Here is a 17,194-nt window from a genome sequence, read left to right on the forward strand (position 1 = left end):
CTGCTTGCTGTAATGGAAATGATGTTCACTTAATTGATTTGAATGGGATGCGCTGTCATGATATTTGAATACACTACATTTGACCTACTTATCTGGGTTCAGAATTGCAATCGTAAAAACTGTAAACATATACACATTCCAATACTTTTCTAAAGATAAAAGCATGACTATATCTTCCACCATGTTTGTTAGAGACAGAATAAACCATGCAGTGGTGCTCTTAGTGCGTTTGAAAAATAACTGTTACTCAGTAACCCTCTGTGCCTCTCTTTCCCTTTTTTCGCTCTTCCAGAAAACACATTTATGAGGCCACGGTGACCTTCGACCTAAAGGAAATCCTGTCAGCTCAGACCGTTTTTGATGACTGCGTTTTACGCTGTGGAATTCTCATTCTGTGTGGAATTCTCTTCTATCGGAGGACTTTCAAAAGGTGAAGAACTTAAAGATCACATGAAAAAGGATTTCTTGAGGCGGCATTAAGACATATCTACAAAGGAAAACAATGGTAAGAGTATAAAGATGTATTTTCAGCTTTACAGCTTGTGGTCATCAGCAGGTCACATGACAGTTATCCTATGATGATACTACAGAGTACTGTAGAATCACTTTATGTGAACATAAATGTTCAGTGTTTTAATGATTATGTCAAATCTGTTTTTAACAAAACTCAATTTAAAAGTTTAGTTGAGTTGATTTAATCATAATTATAGTCATTCATTCTGCCAGCATGGCAGTAAAACAGAAGTTGGAATAGCTACATGCCACTGTGTTGTTAGTTTCATCTTCATTGTTCCTCTTCAATATGGACTTGAAGTCATCTCATTCCTGTCATTTAATTCTATAATTCCTGAAATGCTGTAATGACAGTATAATAAACATTTCAGGTTTAATAAAACCTTTGGCATTCTACTAAGTGACTTTTAAATGTTGGACTCAAATTATTATGATCTTATCGCAGTTAAGGACTTAACTCTGTGTGTGGTAGTGTGTGATGTTCCTGTCAAAGTGTTGTTTTTAATCACCTGGATAATACATGCATACATTTGTTATTTATTTTACACATTGTCATGTACATTGTTATGAATATGTATATCCCTCTGGACTCTTACTGTGCTGTTGTGTATGGATGCCTGTTGGTTCCAGGGGGAGTCAGGCCTGAGTGTTAGTGCAGACAGCATCAGGGTCACGGAGGTCACTGCCGATGGAGATGCCCTCATCTTCACCATCACCTCTCAGAAGGTCAGCCAAACCTCCCATCCCAACCCATGCCCCTAATGCCCAATACAATCTCATGCCTGCATTGGTATCTCCACATCTTTTAATCAAACCCCTTTTCCCCTCTCATGTTCCACTCTTTCCACGTGCTGTGTAGCTGAACAGTGACGTGGGGGTCTGTGTTTGCCGCACGTTCGAGGACTTCGAGTGGCTGCAGCAGAGTCTGTTCAATCAAGAGGATGTGTCTGGACTTCAGGGGATCATAGTCAGTGCTTTGTCACCCTTATGTCTGCCCTAAAACTTCATATCCTAATGTTTGGTCAGGGAATTCCTAACACTGTAGCCCTGGCACAGGATATGTCATGTCTGCTGCTAATAATTAGTGAATGTTGTCTGTAACTTTAAAACAGTTAAAGGGGAATTCCGGCAATTTTTCACATATAATAATAGACATCTGTTACTGTCACCGAGTACTGTCGGCGTATGGCCGAGTACTTGATATAAGTATTTACATCTTTTACATCTCTATTTCATAGTTCCCACCGCTCCCAGGAAAACCACTATCATCTTCTCAGTCTCAAGCACAAGTCAAAGCCCTGAAGCAACTCGGTAGGCAGCACACATGAGCTACATATCTATACACATACAGGCCCTGTTGATTAAAACTTTGTTGCTTATATAGGCAGTTCAGGCATACTTCAGTAACATTCTATGGTTTGAAACAGATGTGGTAAATGAGGTATCAGACATACTGTAAGTGGACCAGGGAGATTGTGGGTCTACTGATGCTGATACGGATGCACCTGTCCTCCTAAACCATACAAATTGCTGTGGCCAAGCACAGAGTGCAGTGCAGTGGCCAAGCATGTATGAGCGGATCTTCTAAGCAGGTTGGGAAGCAGAAGAACTGGCTCTGCCACTAGCCTGTCTGAACCCAAGCCTGTGGGCCCTATCTGTGCATCCACCAGGTTTCCTGGCCCTGGGAGAGGACTGGAAGTCCTATTGCAAAGCCCTGGAGATTTATCTGCAGCAAGTGGCCAGTCACAGCACTCTCGGCAAGAACAAGGCCCTGGACAATCTCCTGACAAATTCAGAGGTGAATCACATATACTATACTGTAAACCTTCCTACTGTTCTTAATCTGTATCCACATATGCTAATAAGCTAGTGGGGATGTCACAAAATTTCCTTGAAAGCAAAGCTAACCTTTAACTCTCTAATGATCAAACTGCTCTGATGTGTCATCATTTAACTATACCTGCTTCCTGTCCTGAATGAGATATGTGCTCTTCAGCCTCCAGGGAAACAACGTGTGCATAAGGGCATTTTCAGTCGACTCAGTCACGCCATGGAGGAGATGAGGAAAGAGAACCACAAGGTACAACCGTTTAGATTCACAAGCCTATGCGGGGATGGCTCGATGGTGTTTTAAGCCCCCACCGTCGACGTCAAGGCAGCCCTAACCCTAACCTTTAACTCTAACCCTGACCCTAATCCTTGCCTAACCCTAGTGCCTTCCATGCAGCACTACTGTATCTGCAAATAACGTTGGGGGCTTAAAACACCAAAAGGCATAGCAATGCTTGCACAAATAGCAGAGGTGTTTTTACTATGCTGTTGAACCCAACGCAGTTAGATGCAATGAGCAAAGCTGTTGGACCCAAGAAAGCACAACAACCAAGCATACCAAGTTCATGTTCATATGCCAAAATAAATTTAAACTGTAACAGCAACCAAGCCATTTCTAGAAATAGTTTCAAATACACTGTGATCACACACCGGATGACCCTATGATTGATTTCATACCTTTTAGGATCTTGATGATTTCTTTCAAAATGAGAGGAATAACATTTTGAACACGACTCATTTCAGTAAGGCTGCCACTGAGGTAAGACTTGACCTTCTCTTTCTGCTCTCTCCTCCCAAATATGGTCAACCCATGTAAGTGGTGGGAACATGAATTTAAATATTTTAGGCGACCTATAGATATGATCACATCTTGTCTCTTATACAATTTTGATTACATTATGCAAACATACCTGTAGTTTATGTGTTTAAGTTTCACTTTTCGGTTTGTTGTTATGTGTATCTCTTCCAGAAATTCCTTGAGGTCGTACTAACAGAGCAAAGTAAGAAAAAAGATCACACAAATATTAACAGCAGACAAGTAGCAATTGGGTATTTCTGACAAGGCACATTTTTCCCTGTGTGAGTATTTTATTCATGTTCCAGAGTTAGCAGTAGCCTGCGGGCATCTTTCCACCTCTCTCCATTTGTGTGTGCACCAGGATGACCCTGACGCAGCAAACTTCTCCAAGTAAGGTTGACAGTAAGACAGAAACCAAATACCTACTGAAACAATCAATGACAATCACCCTAACCAGTGCATTCATATGGTTGTTGGCAGGATATGTATGAAGCTCTCAGAAGTAATTGATACAGTTAAGGTAGGCTATGATTTGTGTTTTGTCCAATATTGTTTGTACTTATGCTAATATTCAGTGATAGAGATTTTATTTGAGAAGTGTGTGCTAGTTTTCTTGTATGCTTTTGTTCGCAGAGGAATTGTGAGAAAGTGTCTGACAATAATGTGTCCACCCTGGGGCTGGGCCTAGACATGGAATACCGTGGCCAAGAGGCTAAGAAGGTTTAAAAGTCTCATGGATACTCTTCAAATATTTTGACTGAGTTTTATCACACAATTGTTGTTAGATGTTATTAACTTAAATGACTTGCAGAAGCAAATGGCAGTTTTAGGGAACCCGTATCCCTGTTTCAGTGCAACATCATCAGGTTATCCCAAGGCCATTTCATTTCTGTTTAATTTCTCATGTTTGTAATTGCATATGAAAAAGGTGTTATATTGCACAACCAGGGGCGTCGACACTAGTTGTGGTTTAAAAAAAAAAAAAAAAAAAAAATCTGAGAAATGCTGTTATCAGGAATTAGTGCTATTTCTTGCAAGAAAAACAAGCGAGAAAGAGAAGTGTGAAACCCTGACCACTGACCAGCCTGAGAAACACAAATACAGCACCCATTTACAAAACACCAGTTAAAGGACTATTGAATACTGGCCTTCCAGGCAAAGTTTAAAGGAACACACAGACATTTTGGGGAATTATATTCACTGTCTCCCCAATAGTTACAGTAGATAAGATGATACATACCATTCCCATCTCTGTGTATGCAGCAATCAGTGTGTAGCACCCACCATTAGTCCCCTTACAAGTCACAATATGTAAATGTGAAAATGGAGTCCTTTTTTCAGATTTGGGTGCTATAGGTTAGTTGGTAGCTGCCTACCTCAATGAACTATGCTAAGCTATGCTAGCGGTGGGTGCATCAGACTCAAACTCAAAGCACACTCAAAGAGGAGAAGGGTGTTTATCATCTTATCTGACTTTCAGGGAGACAGTGAATAAGCTAGTTTCCCAAAATGTTGGGTGTTTGTAAAAAAGACATCTTGACAGATCAAATTGAATATATGAATTTCAAGGTTAGTGTACAGTATATAGGCCTACATCATATAACTGTGTCATATTATTCTGTATTTATCATCTTTTTGGTACTGTAGGATATGCTTTTCAGAAGAACTTGCAAATTGGTAGAGTTGGAGACAGCCACCAAGAGTGCAGAAAAGGCCAAACCCAACAAGAAGGCTATTGTAAGCATGTTATTGTATGGACACACTGGTGCTTTTGTGGCCATTTTGACAGTTATATATTAATGGTAAATCGACCGCATACATGTAGCCCTTTTCTACTCCTCTAAACTCTCTAAGCGCTTTACAATGTTATGCCTCACATTAACCATTCACACACACTCATATACCGATGGACGAGGACGCCATGCAAGGCGCTAATCTGCACATCTGGAGCAGTTTTGGGTCCTGTGTCCACTCAAGGACCACCTCTTGTTTGATATTGTACTATGAAACGTTTTTACTCACGCAAGGTCATGACCATTTTAGTCATTTTTTGACAAACTGTGAATAAGTCTTAATATTAAGTTGAATATTGACAACAAGGGGCATAAATATTGTGTTGCTTTAAACAGAAATGTATTATTTGATTAAATGGCCATGCTTAATTTACATTTCAAACACACACACAAAATTTTACAATTCAAAGCATTTCCAATCCCACGCATCAGACCACAGTCTTGCTGTGATCAGGAATCAAAATTTCAGTTCCTTAATTTCTTTCCACTTGCTCTCTTTCTCTCCCTCTCTCACTGAAGATGGAAGAAGTGAAAAAAGTGATTCAGAAAGATTTTGAAAACCTCTCCTCTATTGCCAAAGAGGAGGTGAGGCCAAACGGTTACCACACTTTATCGCCATATGTCAGTTTCGCAGGACTTATTTTACCCATGTGTCTCATCACTATGCCCTTTCTACTGCTGTGTTACTCAGATTGGGCGCTTCAACAAGTCCCGGGTGACTCTGCTGAGAAGCTGTCTGGTTGATTGGTGTGAGAAGCAGCTCCACACTGCGCGTGAAACCCATGAGCTCCTCTCCAGGCAGCTGGAGGCCTGCGAACAACTGCAGTGTGACTGACACAACTGTCACAACACAAACAGGAAATGAGTGAAGGGCAAAACAAGTAAAACATTCAAATATATAAGGGAAGTGTCAGTCAGTGTATTTTTGGTGACCACTTTATAAACAAGCCCTTGCACATTTTCTTGTTGTCATTTTGTGCTGACCAAGGCTATTACAAGTCTGTGTTTTTTTACTTAGATTAATAAATGTTATTTCCACAAGGAATCTTGTGGTTGCTGTTTACACTGCATTTCACACTAAATTGTTTGATGTCAGATGAACTGCTGGGATGACATCCACAACACACAGAAATTAACAGAATAAATGCAACTGAGAAATGTTTTTTGCTTGGTCTTTTCCCGCATGTAAATGAGCCTCAAGTCCCTTTTAAATCCTTTTCAGGCATGAAAAGGCCCAAATGCAGGTTTATTTAAAGATGTTAAGCATTTCCCTCATTAAAATAACCTCTATGTTGCGCATGTTAAGGGCCTCTGATGTCATACGTATCGTCCCCTTAGAATTATTATTAGATTAAACCGTCACTGTACAGAGTACAAGAACAAAGACAACAAAGCGCACTTTGAGTCTAACCAGAAGTGCAAAAAAAGTGTGTGTAAAGGACATACAAGCAAGCTATGAAACTAAGACTGTGCTCCCAATACCAAGGGGGACTTGGTCCACTAAAGTTTGAGTCAACCAAGGTTCTGACAGTTTTCAAAATTGAGTTATTGACATAATCTTATTCTGTGACAACTTGATAATGTTGAGGTGTTTATTGAAGTTGTATGCATTTTTGGATGCTGTATCTAAAGAGGCTTGTTCCACTCATCAGTATAGACCCCCTTCAGTGTTTGTAATCATCCAAAGCTTAGGTTGGGTGTGCGCACAGCATGAAGTCAGAAAAATGGCGCAGCTAATAGACTGGCATGTTGAGTTGTCAAGGTCTGCACTCATTGTCTGTCATTGTGTGTCATTGTTACTCAAGGGCTGCGAACCGTACCTTAGTAAAATAGTCTTATCTAATGGTGACTGTCTGCCTGATTCCGAGCTGATAACATAATGGGTAGAGAACAAAAAAAAGCAGTAAGTATTTTTCTTGATGTTTCAGTCAATATACGCACACAATTCAATGGGATGGAAAGCTTTCTGGTCCCGACATGGACATACCTTTTCTGTGACGTGAACAGTGTGAAGTGGTCTGATTGTACGGAATTCTGAAACTTTGAAGCTCAATATCTCAGAACGCAGATAGAACTTTACAATTTCAAGGGGACGATACAGTTGTTAATCTGAACATAAAAGGTCCAGTGTAACATCTCTCAGAAGCCATGTCAGCAAACACATTTTAGGTTGCAGCAAGAATAACAGGACAAACCAGGTCATAAACCACCAGTTCAGAGGAATCGGTCAACATTTATCACTACAAGCTTCACAAATAGCACATGATAACATGGTGTCATGGTCATACATGGTCCCCCACACATCCGATTCACATTAATTCAGCCTAAGTGACATTCTGAGGGCTGCTTGTGGCTTTAAGAATTCAGTGTGCTCTTTTGGCTAATGCCACACAACCATGACAGTTGCAACACCTTTCTAACTATATACTGAAAGCTTCAGCCTCACTTCCTCCTTTTCATCGTCTATCTTTCTCAATCCTCCTTCCCATTTTGAGCCATCAGACAATGTTTTTGAACGTGTATAGCCATATAAGGAGACACATGTTTACTGAAGATCACAACACAAGACAGAAGGCTAATTAATAACTTGTATTTATTCAACAAATATCAAAATAAATCAGTTTACTTTTACCAGACCTCAATTTGGGGTTAAGGGTTTACCCATAAACTGAAGACACACATTGAAAACATCTTATCCTGTACATTACAGGACATTATCCTGTATCCCCCCGAAAAAGTATTTTCCCCTCCAAGGTGCTTCTGTTATCTGAAGTTTTTGGACATGCAATACCCTCCTTGTCCAGAGTCTCCTCTGTGCTTACCAGCATGCTTTGAGACAGCATGACCTCTGCCATTCCAACAGAGAGACCCTCTGCATGGGCCTGGGCACCTGAGGTTCGTTAGCTGGCGAGCGCTCTCTGAGCGGGGGGGAAGAGTTCAGACAGGGCTCCCCACACAGCGGAAGCCCAGGTTGGAGGCCGAGCTGTCAGGAGTGTTCTGGCTGCGGGCAGCACATCTGTATCTGTAACAGTAAGACTAGACAGAGAGAGAGAGAGAGAGAGAGACAGAGAGAGAGAGAGAGAGAGAGAGAGAGAGAGAGAGAGAAAGAGACACAGAGAGAGAGAGAGAGACAGAGACAGAGATTCATGAATGTATAATGTATCCACGTTTGCCGTATCTTGTTTGTCATTCATTTTGCTTGTAACCTTTGTGTTTTTAATGCACTGCTGTGGTGAAGCAAACTATACGTGTCGTGCCAATAAGGCTCACTTGAATAGCAAGAAAGAAAGAAAGTGGAAAGAAGGGAGAAGTGAGTGTAGAAGGCGTGATAGAAGAGGAAAAAAAACAGGAAGGTGACAGAGAGAGAGAGAGAGAGAAGAGAGGGAGGCAAGGGTGAGTAAGATGGAAGAAATTGTTACACATTGGCAGATTTAATCATTCGCCATGAGTCAACGTCTATGACGAGGTGGACTTTGAGAGATGTTATGAGGCATGTCAGCAGACAGAAATGGTGTACCTTGTGACACATGTATGAGCCTCCTTTCTTCACTCGGTCTGTACCTGAGGCTGGTCCTGTCTGTAGATTGAATGACATATAATAAGTCAACATACGAAATACAAAGCAAGTTTGTGTGTGCGTGCGTGCGTGTGCATGTGTATGTGTATGTGTGTGGGTGTGTGTCCAAGGCTGTAATAATATACGTTTAGGTACCCAACAAGCTGGTGTGAAGACTACGCTATAACACTTTTTTTTACAAGAGAACTCTTTTTTTCGCCATTTTTGAATCCCTACCCAATTGGCATCATCATTCCCCCATCCCTCATCTCTCTTTAGGCTCCTCTGAATGCATTCTTGCATTCACCATGGTAATATAACCATACCATCACCATGGTAATATAACCATACAAAGGTATACCCATAAAGCACATGCAGATGTTGCACAAAGTTTTTTGACCTTGCCATATCTGGACTTATTTTCTATACCAATGCACAGTTTTATGTTCATATGATTATTATAGTTTTGGTTGTAATTTGTTTAAACCTCAATGGCATAAGATAGAATGGGACTTGAAAATGAGAAAAAATTTATTATTTTGTTTAATAGTAGGGCTGAAACGATTACTCAAGTAACTTGAATAATTCGATTACAATAAATGATAGAGGAAAATTCTCTGCCTCGAAGCTTTGTTTAATTCCTATCAGCTATGTGGCCTGCTAAGCCCAGGGATCATTGCTTCACCCATTTCTACAAGACTGTTTTCACTGACACCCACACTTTCATAATAAAGCTAGCGTGATGACAGAGCCAAGAAACTGTCTATAAAAAGCAGAGAATGTCCAAAGTGTACAATGTACAATGTGACCACAGCAAAGCAGAACTGGCGTATCACAACAGCACGTCAATGATGATTCAACTTCTGAGTCAAAACCATCCAGTTTTTAAAGGAATTCTGGAAAATGATCTTATTCAGCATCTCCCCCAGAGTTACAGTAGATGATACATATCCTTCTTGTCTCTGTGCATGCAGTAACTCAGTCTGAAGCACATACCATTAACATACCTCATTGAGATGGGCAGTTCCAACCAGCCTGTCCCCCCAAAGTGACAAAAACACTCAAACATTGTTCTGCATAGTAGCCTGCTGTACTTTACAGCAGAAATGCAGTGTTTTGGACATGAACATATTAAAGTACTGCACTGTATTGTAGTATAACACAAATCTACATAAAACAGATATATTAAAGCCGCTCTAAACAATGCTAACGCCACTTCTGTTGATGTTCAATCAAAACAGAGAGCTAGAGAGCTCGCTCGCTACTCCCTCCCCCTCCCCCTCCCTCCTGTGCAATTGAAACTCTCCTCAACACATATCTTGTTGATGATTTGCTGGAAGAGTTTGCTATGTTTTTATGGCCCAGGTTGGTCCAGAGACTGCATTTTTTTACAGTGTATTCAAGGCACAGACAGCTAGAGGATGGTGAGGGTTTGCTGTGAGTGACAAAAATTGTTTTAGCCTAAAGCACCTTTAATTTACTTTTAAGTGACTAGGGCTAGTTTACAGACATTTGTTGTGCATAATGAATAAATTGCACTTAATAACACCAAATTATTTTTTGTCCCATTTCTCGATTAATCTATGAAATAATCGCTAGAATACTCAATTCCAAAAACAATCATATCACCCTGTGTGCTCTTGAATTTGTGCATATAATGGCAGGAACTTACCCAAGATCATGTACATTTGGTCTCCCTTAATGCATAGTATACCGCCTGTGTGTGTGTGTGTGTGTGTGTGTGTGTGTGTGTGTGTGTGTGTGTGTGTGTGTGTGTGTGTGTGTGTGTGTGTGTGTGTGTGTGTGTGTGTGTGTGTGTGTACACATGTCTCACCGGATTGCGTTTCTCCTCTGGTGTGTGATGTACAGTCCACCAGTCGGCAGTCCACTCCCACGCATTTCCCACCATTTCATACAGACCATAACCATTAGCAGGAAATGACATCACCTGCAAAAGAAAACAAATGCTCTATAAATCCTTACATTTCTTGTTGTTGTGCCTTTATTTTATGTCATCAGTATATTCAGTATGTACAGTAGTAACAGTTTAGAACTATTTAGAAAACAAGCAACGTGCCTAAAATCAGTATAACCTACAGCCTCTCGGGGCTTACTGTTTTCTAGTTTTGTTCTAGTTTAAAAAAAAAAAAAAAAAATGTTTTAAGTTGAATTGTATAGTTTTTATAGTTCAGTTTTGATATTTCAAATAGCTGTGGGTCTGCGGCGGTGGTGTGTGAGGGCAAACAATATTTACACATGTATCTGCACTGTCATGTTGGTGCAGCAGGCTTAATCTCACCGGGGAGGTGCCAACGTAGCCATCGTCTCCTGTGTTCTTAAGAGGGAAGTCACCTTGCCACAGGTTAGCAAAGTGTTCTCCTTTCGGCAGCAGTTTATTTCCCCAAGGGTACAGTCTGAAACAACAGGAGTTATACATTCACATTGAAATAAATCAACAGCAATAACTTGCATTTATCTAGCTTTATCATAGCACCAAAAGTGCTTTGCAGTGAAAGGGGAACCTCACTAACCAGCACCAATCAGCACATACAGGTGCAAAGACACCAGAAAGCAAACTCCTGAATAAAACACAACTTAAACACACGAATGCACGCACACACACACACACACACACACACACACCCACACGCACACGCACACGCACACGGTATACACACACACCTGTCCTGTAATCCTCCCCTACAGGCATATTCCCATTCAGCTTCAGTGGGCAACCTGCGCTTGGCCCACTTACAGTAGGCCTGGGCGTCATTCCATGACGTGTGCAAAACAGGGTGATTCAGCCTAAACATACAGAAGAAGAGAGAAAGAGAAAAAGAGAAAAAGAGAGAGAGAGAGAGAGTGTGAGAGAGAGAGAGAGAGAGAGAGAGAGAGAGAGAGGGTGAGAGACTGTGACATAATTGAGCTCTGATAATTATCAACTGGAAAATGTCTGTCAAAAAAAATTTAAAAATCAACTGCAGTTTACTGACACTATTGATTGAAAATGTAATCAAAAGCCGTCTTCATGTTTGTACAGATCTTCCAGGGGTGGAACAGCCTGTTACACATCACTTTACACCCCTATTACTACAAAGTGAACACCTAGTGTCACCTAGTGGTGCTCATTTACAACTGTTACAAGTTAGAAAACCCAAGCACACCAACCTAGAAACATAATCAGGAATACTTCTACAAACAACATCTAAGTTTCACTGTTTCACTTATACATTTCTGTATATTTATGTTGTATGCGCATTTATACAACATGCGGGTAAAAAAATGCAGAAAAATAGACAATTTCACATAGGGGCTACAAGCCATACATTTGGTTCTAAACAGCTGAATAGTTAATAATCCTGAGATGGGTGTTCATAGAGAAGTACATTCCATCATCCAAGAGCTGTGAATGGCATACCTGATTATGTTCAGTGACTTGGCACTAGCAGAGACAGTTGATACAAGTATCTTTGGCACTACATATAGGACGCATTAGTAACGTATCTTGGCACTAGATACAGGACATATCTTTGGTACAAGTTATAGGACACGTCAGATTCTCATTTCAAGAAGTTGTAAGTGTTAGGAGTTTATATTCAACTGTAGCAGCTACCTGTCTGAAATGGATGAACCTGGACCCTCAGGGTGTCTCCAGCTCGCGCCCTTCACTGGCAACCACCAGGGGGCAGCAGCCACCTGCAGATGTTACACACCGGCCATTAGGGCAGGAAGGAATGCATAACCATCATATTGCATACTGATTAAGGAGTCGAGAACCATCAAGTGGGAACAGCAGGTGTGTCTAATCTTTTCTCTTTTCTCCATATGACCAATCAAATGAATTTGAAACAAGAAGTGGTCATCTGTTTTATGTCAATGTACGTCCGGAAGCAAATGTGCATGTACAATTGTTCAACTTCCACATGCAAACTGATACATGCACAGTTGCTGACTGTTTAGTAGCCTACATACACACAAAAGCACAGAGCCATTTGGATGAAAAAAAAAAAAAACTGTGTGGCAAAGACATTTCTCACCGCTTGTGCAATTGTGCTTTTCAACTCTTCAGTCAACATTTCTTCAAACACAAAGGAATCTCCAAAACGCTCAGCCTGGAATAAGGGTGTGTGTGAGAGAGAGAGAGAGAGAGAGAGAGAGAGAGAGAGAGAGAGAGAAAGAGAGAAAGAGAGAAAGAGCGAGAGCGAGAGCGAGAGAGAGAGAGAATCTCTGAAATCTTTGCTACATGATTCAAGTTAATTTACAAAGATCATTTACATAGGCCTACTATATTACCTCTGTGACATAGCCAGTTTGGTTGATGAAATGTTGGAACTGTTGGTTGGTGACCTCATGTTCTTCGATGAAGAAAGAGTCAACCCACACCCGCCTTTGGGGGCCTTCTCCATCAGGTGGAATAGCTGGGTCATCGGTGCCCATGAAGAACCAAGATGAATCAAGTAGCACCATCTGCAGAGATATCGAGAGAGGGGATGGATGAGAGAATGACAATGACTAAATGAATAAATGAGATAGCCTATCTTTGAAATTACTGTGCCAGTCACTGACCATAGCGCTATAAAAACCCTGCAATTTCTTATTCAGCGTTGCAGAGGACGCGCGCTATTTTAGTAGGCTGGCGTAGTAGAACAGTGGTCCTCCTCATCCTATGTGCTGCCGTGAAATGCGAGGAACTCGATGCCTTTGTCTTGAACAGTTTAATACAGTAGCCTAGGCTAGAGAGTTTTGATGCATAAATAACACTGCTGCTAACTTTTTTAGAAGGTTACTCTCAGTTTGATCACGAAGCTGAGTGTCTAGACTGCGATCAACCTGTAGGCTAAAATGAAGATAAAAATCCAACCTTGCTGCGAATGTCTTGCTCATTAGAATGGTCATCCTTTTCTTTATTGGCCTCTTTAGAATATTTTGCTGCGGGGTCTTCAAGATGCAAAGGTGCTTCCTCGCCAATATCGACACCAACATCCCTTTTTAATGCATCACAGCCACAACTCGAACGTCCCGTTTCTGTTGTTATTTTCGCAGATTCTGAATTCGAAGCAAAACTGGGCTGTTCAGTTTCGCAATACGCGGCTGGGACAGACATAAATAGCAGGAAAATGCAATTTACAAACAACATTGTATCGTTTAAACTTCACAAAACATTACAAGTTTTTAACATAGATTCTGAAGACGGCGCCATGATTGCGGATGTTTGGAGTCACGTGACCGCTCAGCTGATCCTTGTCAAATAAAGCTTGGTAGCCTATAAGTGCAATGATTCAGCCTAGACATAGAAATAGCCTAGAGAACAATTTTATTCCAGACTAGCACAATTCACATTAACCCACATGAATATGCATTTGTGGTTTGTAGCCTTCACATGAATTTATGTTTAATGTAATTCTTCTTGTATGAGGTCAGTGACCCAAAGTCAAAGTTAGGCAAAGGCAAAGTTTAGGTTTTCAGTTTAAGTTAGGCTTAAACTGAAAACCAGGACACAAGTGTTCTGAGGACCAATGGAAAATTCTTCCACAGAGGCCTGCTAATAAAGATAGTAACCTAGCCTATTTAATGGTTGCTTTAATTCGTTTGAGTGGGGACTCAAAATTATCATACCCTACTGGGACACATTGTGCTGCTATGTTCCTAATTGCATTTAATTGCGATTAACTTTATGTTAGTCTACCCATGCCAAATCAATGTTTAGCCTACATTAGGCACTTCAACCCTTAGGGCGAAAAGAGCTGTAGTAATATTTTAATACTACGCCATTTCTATGGTAGTTTTATGATGTGATAGTGCATAGTGCATGTAATGGTATACTACCTCTGTAGTGTGCCTATCCTAACCCATAGTGTTCCTATAAGCTTAAAGCAAAGAAAATATCCACCTGAACTAATCAAGATGTCATATTTCTGCAATCATATTGCCCATTTTCGATTCTAAAACAGCCCAGCCCGAATTCGGGCACAGTGCCTGCACTCTAAGACATGTAGTAGCCTGCTTCTATAGTATGTCCCAAAAGACTAATTCTCAGGATGTCCCAAAATAGTAATAGTAGTAAGCTATTAGGCCAAGTATCCCTACAAGATTACTGTAATATTTTGCTCCAAAATGCTCTAAGATTCCAAACCACTTTCTGTCATTCCCCACTTTGGAGTTGAAAAAATGTCCAGCCCCACCTGACCCCATCAACCCAGCAAATGCTAGGTTATTTTGTTGTTGTTGTTTTTCCGCATTTGGGCTTCACATTACATTTCCCATCTTGGCCCACTGGACTAAGATGTTATTATAATTCATAAGTTAGTCTGTTTATAACACATATGTTTCTCTGTGTGTGTTTTGAATCTATGATGAACTTCCTTGTCAAACCAGAAAGGTAAAGAAATGCACAAGAGATCCTCGTGTTCCTTGCGCTCCACCTGCCATGTCTCTGTTCCCCACTTATGGGGCCAGCCCCACACTTTGAGAACCACTGGGATGGGCTATAAGGGAATGCAACTTGCATAGCAACTTGGCCCACACTTTGAGAACCACTAGTATATGGGCTAAGGGAATGCAACTTGCATAGCAACTTGGCGCCATCAATTGGTCCATCTCAAAGCAGCTGCGATCTGGAAAGGAACACTGCTAGAATCTCACCTCACACACAGCAGTTAAGTGTCCAAACTGCAGATGAATGGTACATGTCAATACACATAATGGTCACAAAGTCAGACTGCAGCAGTCAAATCTCAATATTTTAATAAACTAGGTATTTCTCATGACCTATACAGATTGGAAGACTACCAACATGCTGAATACAGGAAGATAGTAATATACCATTAGACATGACTTCAATGTGTGAGGTTGGCTGTCAAGACAGTGAGTGATAAGGCCTATTTCTTTCATTGTTTTTTTCTAATGACATTAATTTTACTACTTCATAAAACTTAATTGGAGGAGAGCCAATTCAGTCAAACCCAAATCTGATCTGCCCATTTCATTCTTATAGCTTTTAAATCAAGGTAGCTTATTGCACATTAATGAACTTGGGAAAATAGTTACTTCCCCAACCATCAGAAGAAACAATGGCTTCATGGGACTTGTAGTCAGATAGCCTGGCATGTTTAAAATAGCAGCAAGTGAAACGTATCTGCGAGTAAACACCACTTCCCAGAGTAGCGTACGGCGCAGATTTATAAATAGCTCTGAAGGAGACGCAGGAGGGCAGAGTGGCGAAGGGAGCTGAGTTAAATGATTTGTTTAGACATCGTCCGCCAGCCCCTCGATCTCCAGCTTTCTGCTGGACCATGGAGTTGAGAGCAGCCCACAAAAGTGCGGGGTCATCGCTCCCTATCTAAAATGCAAGAGAGTGGTCTCACAGCAAAGTTATATCTCTAACTTAAGGCAAACTCATAAAATGATTGTATTCGGATTTTCTAGGTTAACAAGTGAAGTCAAAGAATAATTGAAATGTTGGAAACGGTCTTTCCGATGTTAAATTATCGCTCGAGCTCTGGAGCATCCGCCCGTGCATGAACCCTCCCACTGAAACGAAAGAAAGTTCGGTAAGTTTGAAATGAAGAACTTGTTAAATTTTACGGAGTTAGGTTACTTATCTATACGTTTCCTGTGCATTTAAGTTCAAACGTAGATCCATAGCGACATTCTATGGTAATTTATTACGATAATCATGAAGTTTGCGCTCCGTAACTCGATTGGAGGCGCAAGGCGCAAGTCACAGCGCCCAGGAACTGATTATTGTCTTTCTACAGCCTAAACGACATTATAGTCTAAGTCTTTTAGTAACCATCGGGTATCGTATCACAGGCTCTCTATTTGAAGTAGCCTAGTGTGAATTCATAGGCAATGCTGTCTTGAATCAGTATACTCGTGTACTGATTTGCTACGTCCATCAACAGGTTGGCCATGCCAGTTGTCTGAGCTGTTTGAATAGACAAATCAATATTTCAAAATCAACATTTAATAGGCTAGTAATAGCATTGTGTTGAATATGTGTGTTCGACTTTGAATTGTGAAAGATCCCATTGCTGCCAGTATGATTTTAAATCGATTGTAACCTCGGATATTACAATACCCTACAACACGTTAAGAATTAATTTATAGCCTAAACATAACTCACTTTTAACTCACCTATACTTATACAACGTAATAGTTCTTCTTGTGTAGTGAATGAAGTTACTAATGAGGTTAAAAAGTTGTTGCACCTGAGGTAGGTCTAATCCTAATCTGTTGATCAGATATCCTTCATGCCAAAGTTCTAACTTCGTGAACCTTTGAGTGTAAAAATAACTACTCATATGCGCATTTGTCTAAACAGTCTAGGTCAAGACAGAAAAATGATTCTCATCTTCAGATGCACAGATGTTTGTATTACAGTATTTTGTCAGATGCATGAAAACATCACCTGAATTATTAGTTTGGGAGCTGAAAGAATCTGAGAGCTTAATGTATTTGCTATAGTTGGTCTTAAGTATTATGAATCTAAGACTGTTGAAATAAGTAGGCCTACCCAGTCAGCCTGTTAATGTTTGAATAAGTCGGCTAATAATGGCTAAGTCTGAGGACCCCTTCCCACACACACACACACACACACACACACACAAATGTACACACATACAAACGTACACACGTCACACTTGCACAGTGGATTCCCTTGTGGGTTCAACGGTGTGTGTATTTGTGTGTTAACAACACTAT

The 17,194-nt window shown here is 40.6% G+C and overlaps 3 protein-coding genes across 4 annotated transcripts in view; 2 read left to right on the plus strand and 1 right to left on the minus strand.

Moving 5' to 3' along the window:
- The first annotated feature begins 346 nt into the window (after positions 1–346).
- On the plus strand, positions 347–6,095 carry si:dkey-28n18.9 (sorting nexin-5). Its single transcript, XM_062545784.1, has 14 exons — positions 347–505; positions 1,144–1,239; positions 1,373–1,480; positions 1,752–1,824; positions 2,184–2,311; positions 2,510–2,593; positions 3,029–3,103; positions 3,314–3,344; positions 3,448–3,532; positions 3,623–3,662; positions 3,776–3,862; positions 4,790–4,879; positions 5,455–5,520; positions 5,627–6,095. The coding sequence occupies exons 1-14, from the start codon at positions 503–505 to the stop codon at positions 5,768–5,770; spliced, it is 1,110 nt and encodes a 369-aa protein (XP_062401768.1). The 5' UTR covers positions 347–502; the 3' UTR covers positions 5,771–6,095.
- Positions 6,096–7,575: 1,480 nt separating this feature from the next.
- On the minus strand, positions 7,576–13,699 carry sumf1 (sulfatase modifying factor 1). Its single transcript, XM_062545785.1, has 9 exons — positions 13,353–13,699; positions 12,785–12,958; positions 12,529–12,603; positions 12,105–12,187; positions 11,174–11,296; positions 10,791–10,905; positions 10,326–10,439; positions 8,453–8,512; positions 7,576–7,971 (listed from the first exon to the last, which is right to left on the minus strand). The coding sequence occupies exons 1-9, from the start codon at positions 13,626–13,628 to the stop codon at positions 7,873–7,875; spliced, it is 1,119 nt and encodes a 372-aa protein (XP_062401769.1). The 5' UTR covers positions 13,629–13,699; the 3' UTR covers positions 7,576–7,872.
- Positions 13,700–15,719: 2,020 nt separating this feature from the next.
- The window catches only part of itpr1a (inositol 1,4,5-trisphosphate receptor, type 1a), a 44,937-nt gene continuing 43,462 nt past the window's right edge, over positions 15,720–17,194 (plus strand). For both annotated transcript variants that reach the window (XM_062545787.1, XM_062545788.1), the window contains exon 1: positions 15,720–16,041. The gene's annotated coding sequence lies outside the window, so the exon portion shown is untranslated. The remainder of the gene's footprint in view (positions 16,042–17,194) is intronic.

This window comes from Sardina pilchardus, chromosome 9, assembly GCF_963854185.1.
Source record: "Sardina pilchardus chromosome 9, fSarPil1.1, whole genome shotgun sequence".
In the NCBI taxonomy this organism is placed as follows: domain Eukaryota; kingdom Metazoa; phylum Chordata; class Actinopteri; order Clupeiformes; family Clupeidae; genus Sardina; species Sardina pilchardus.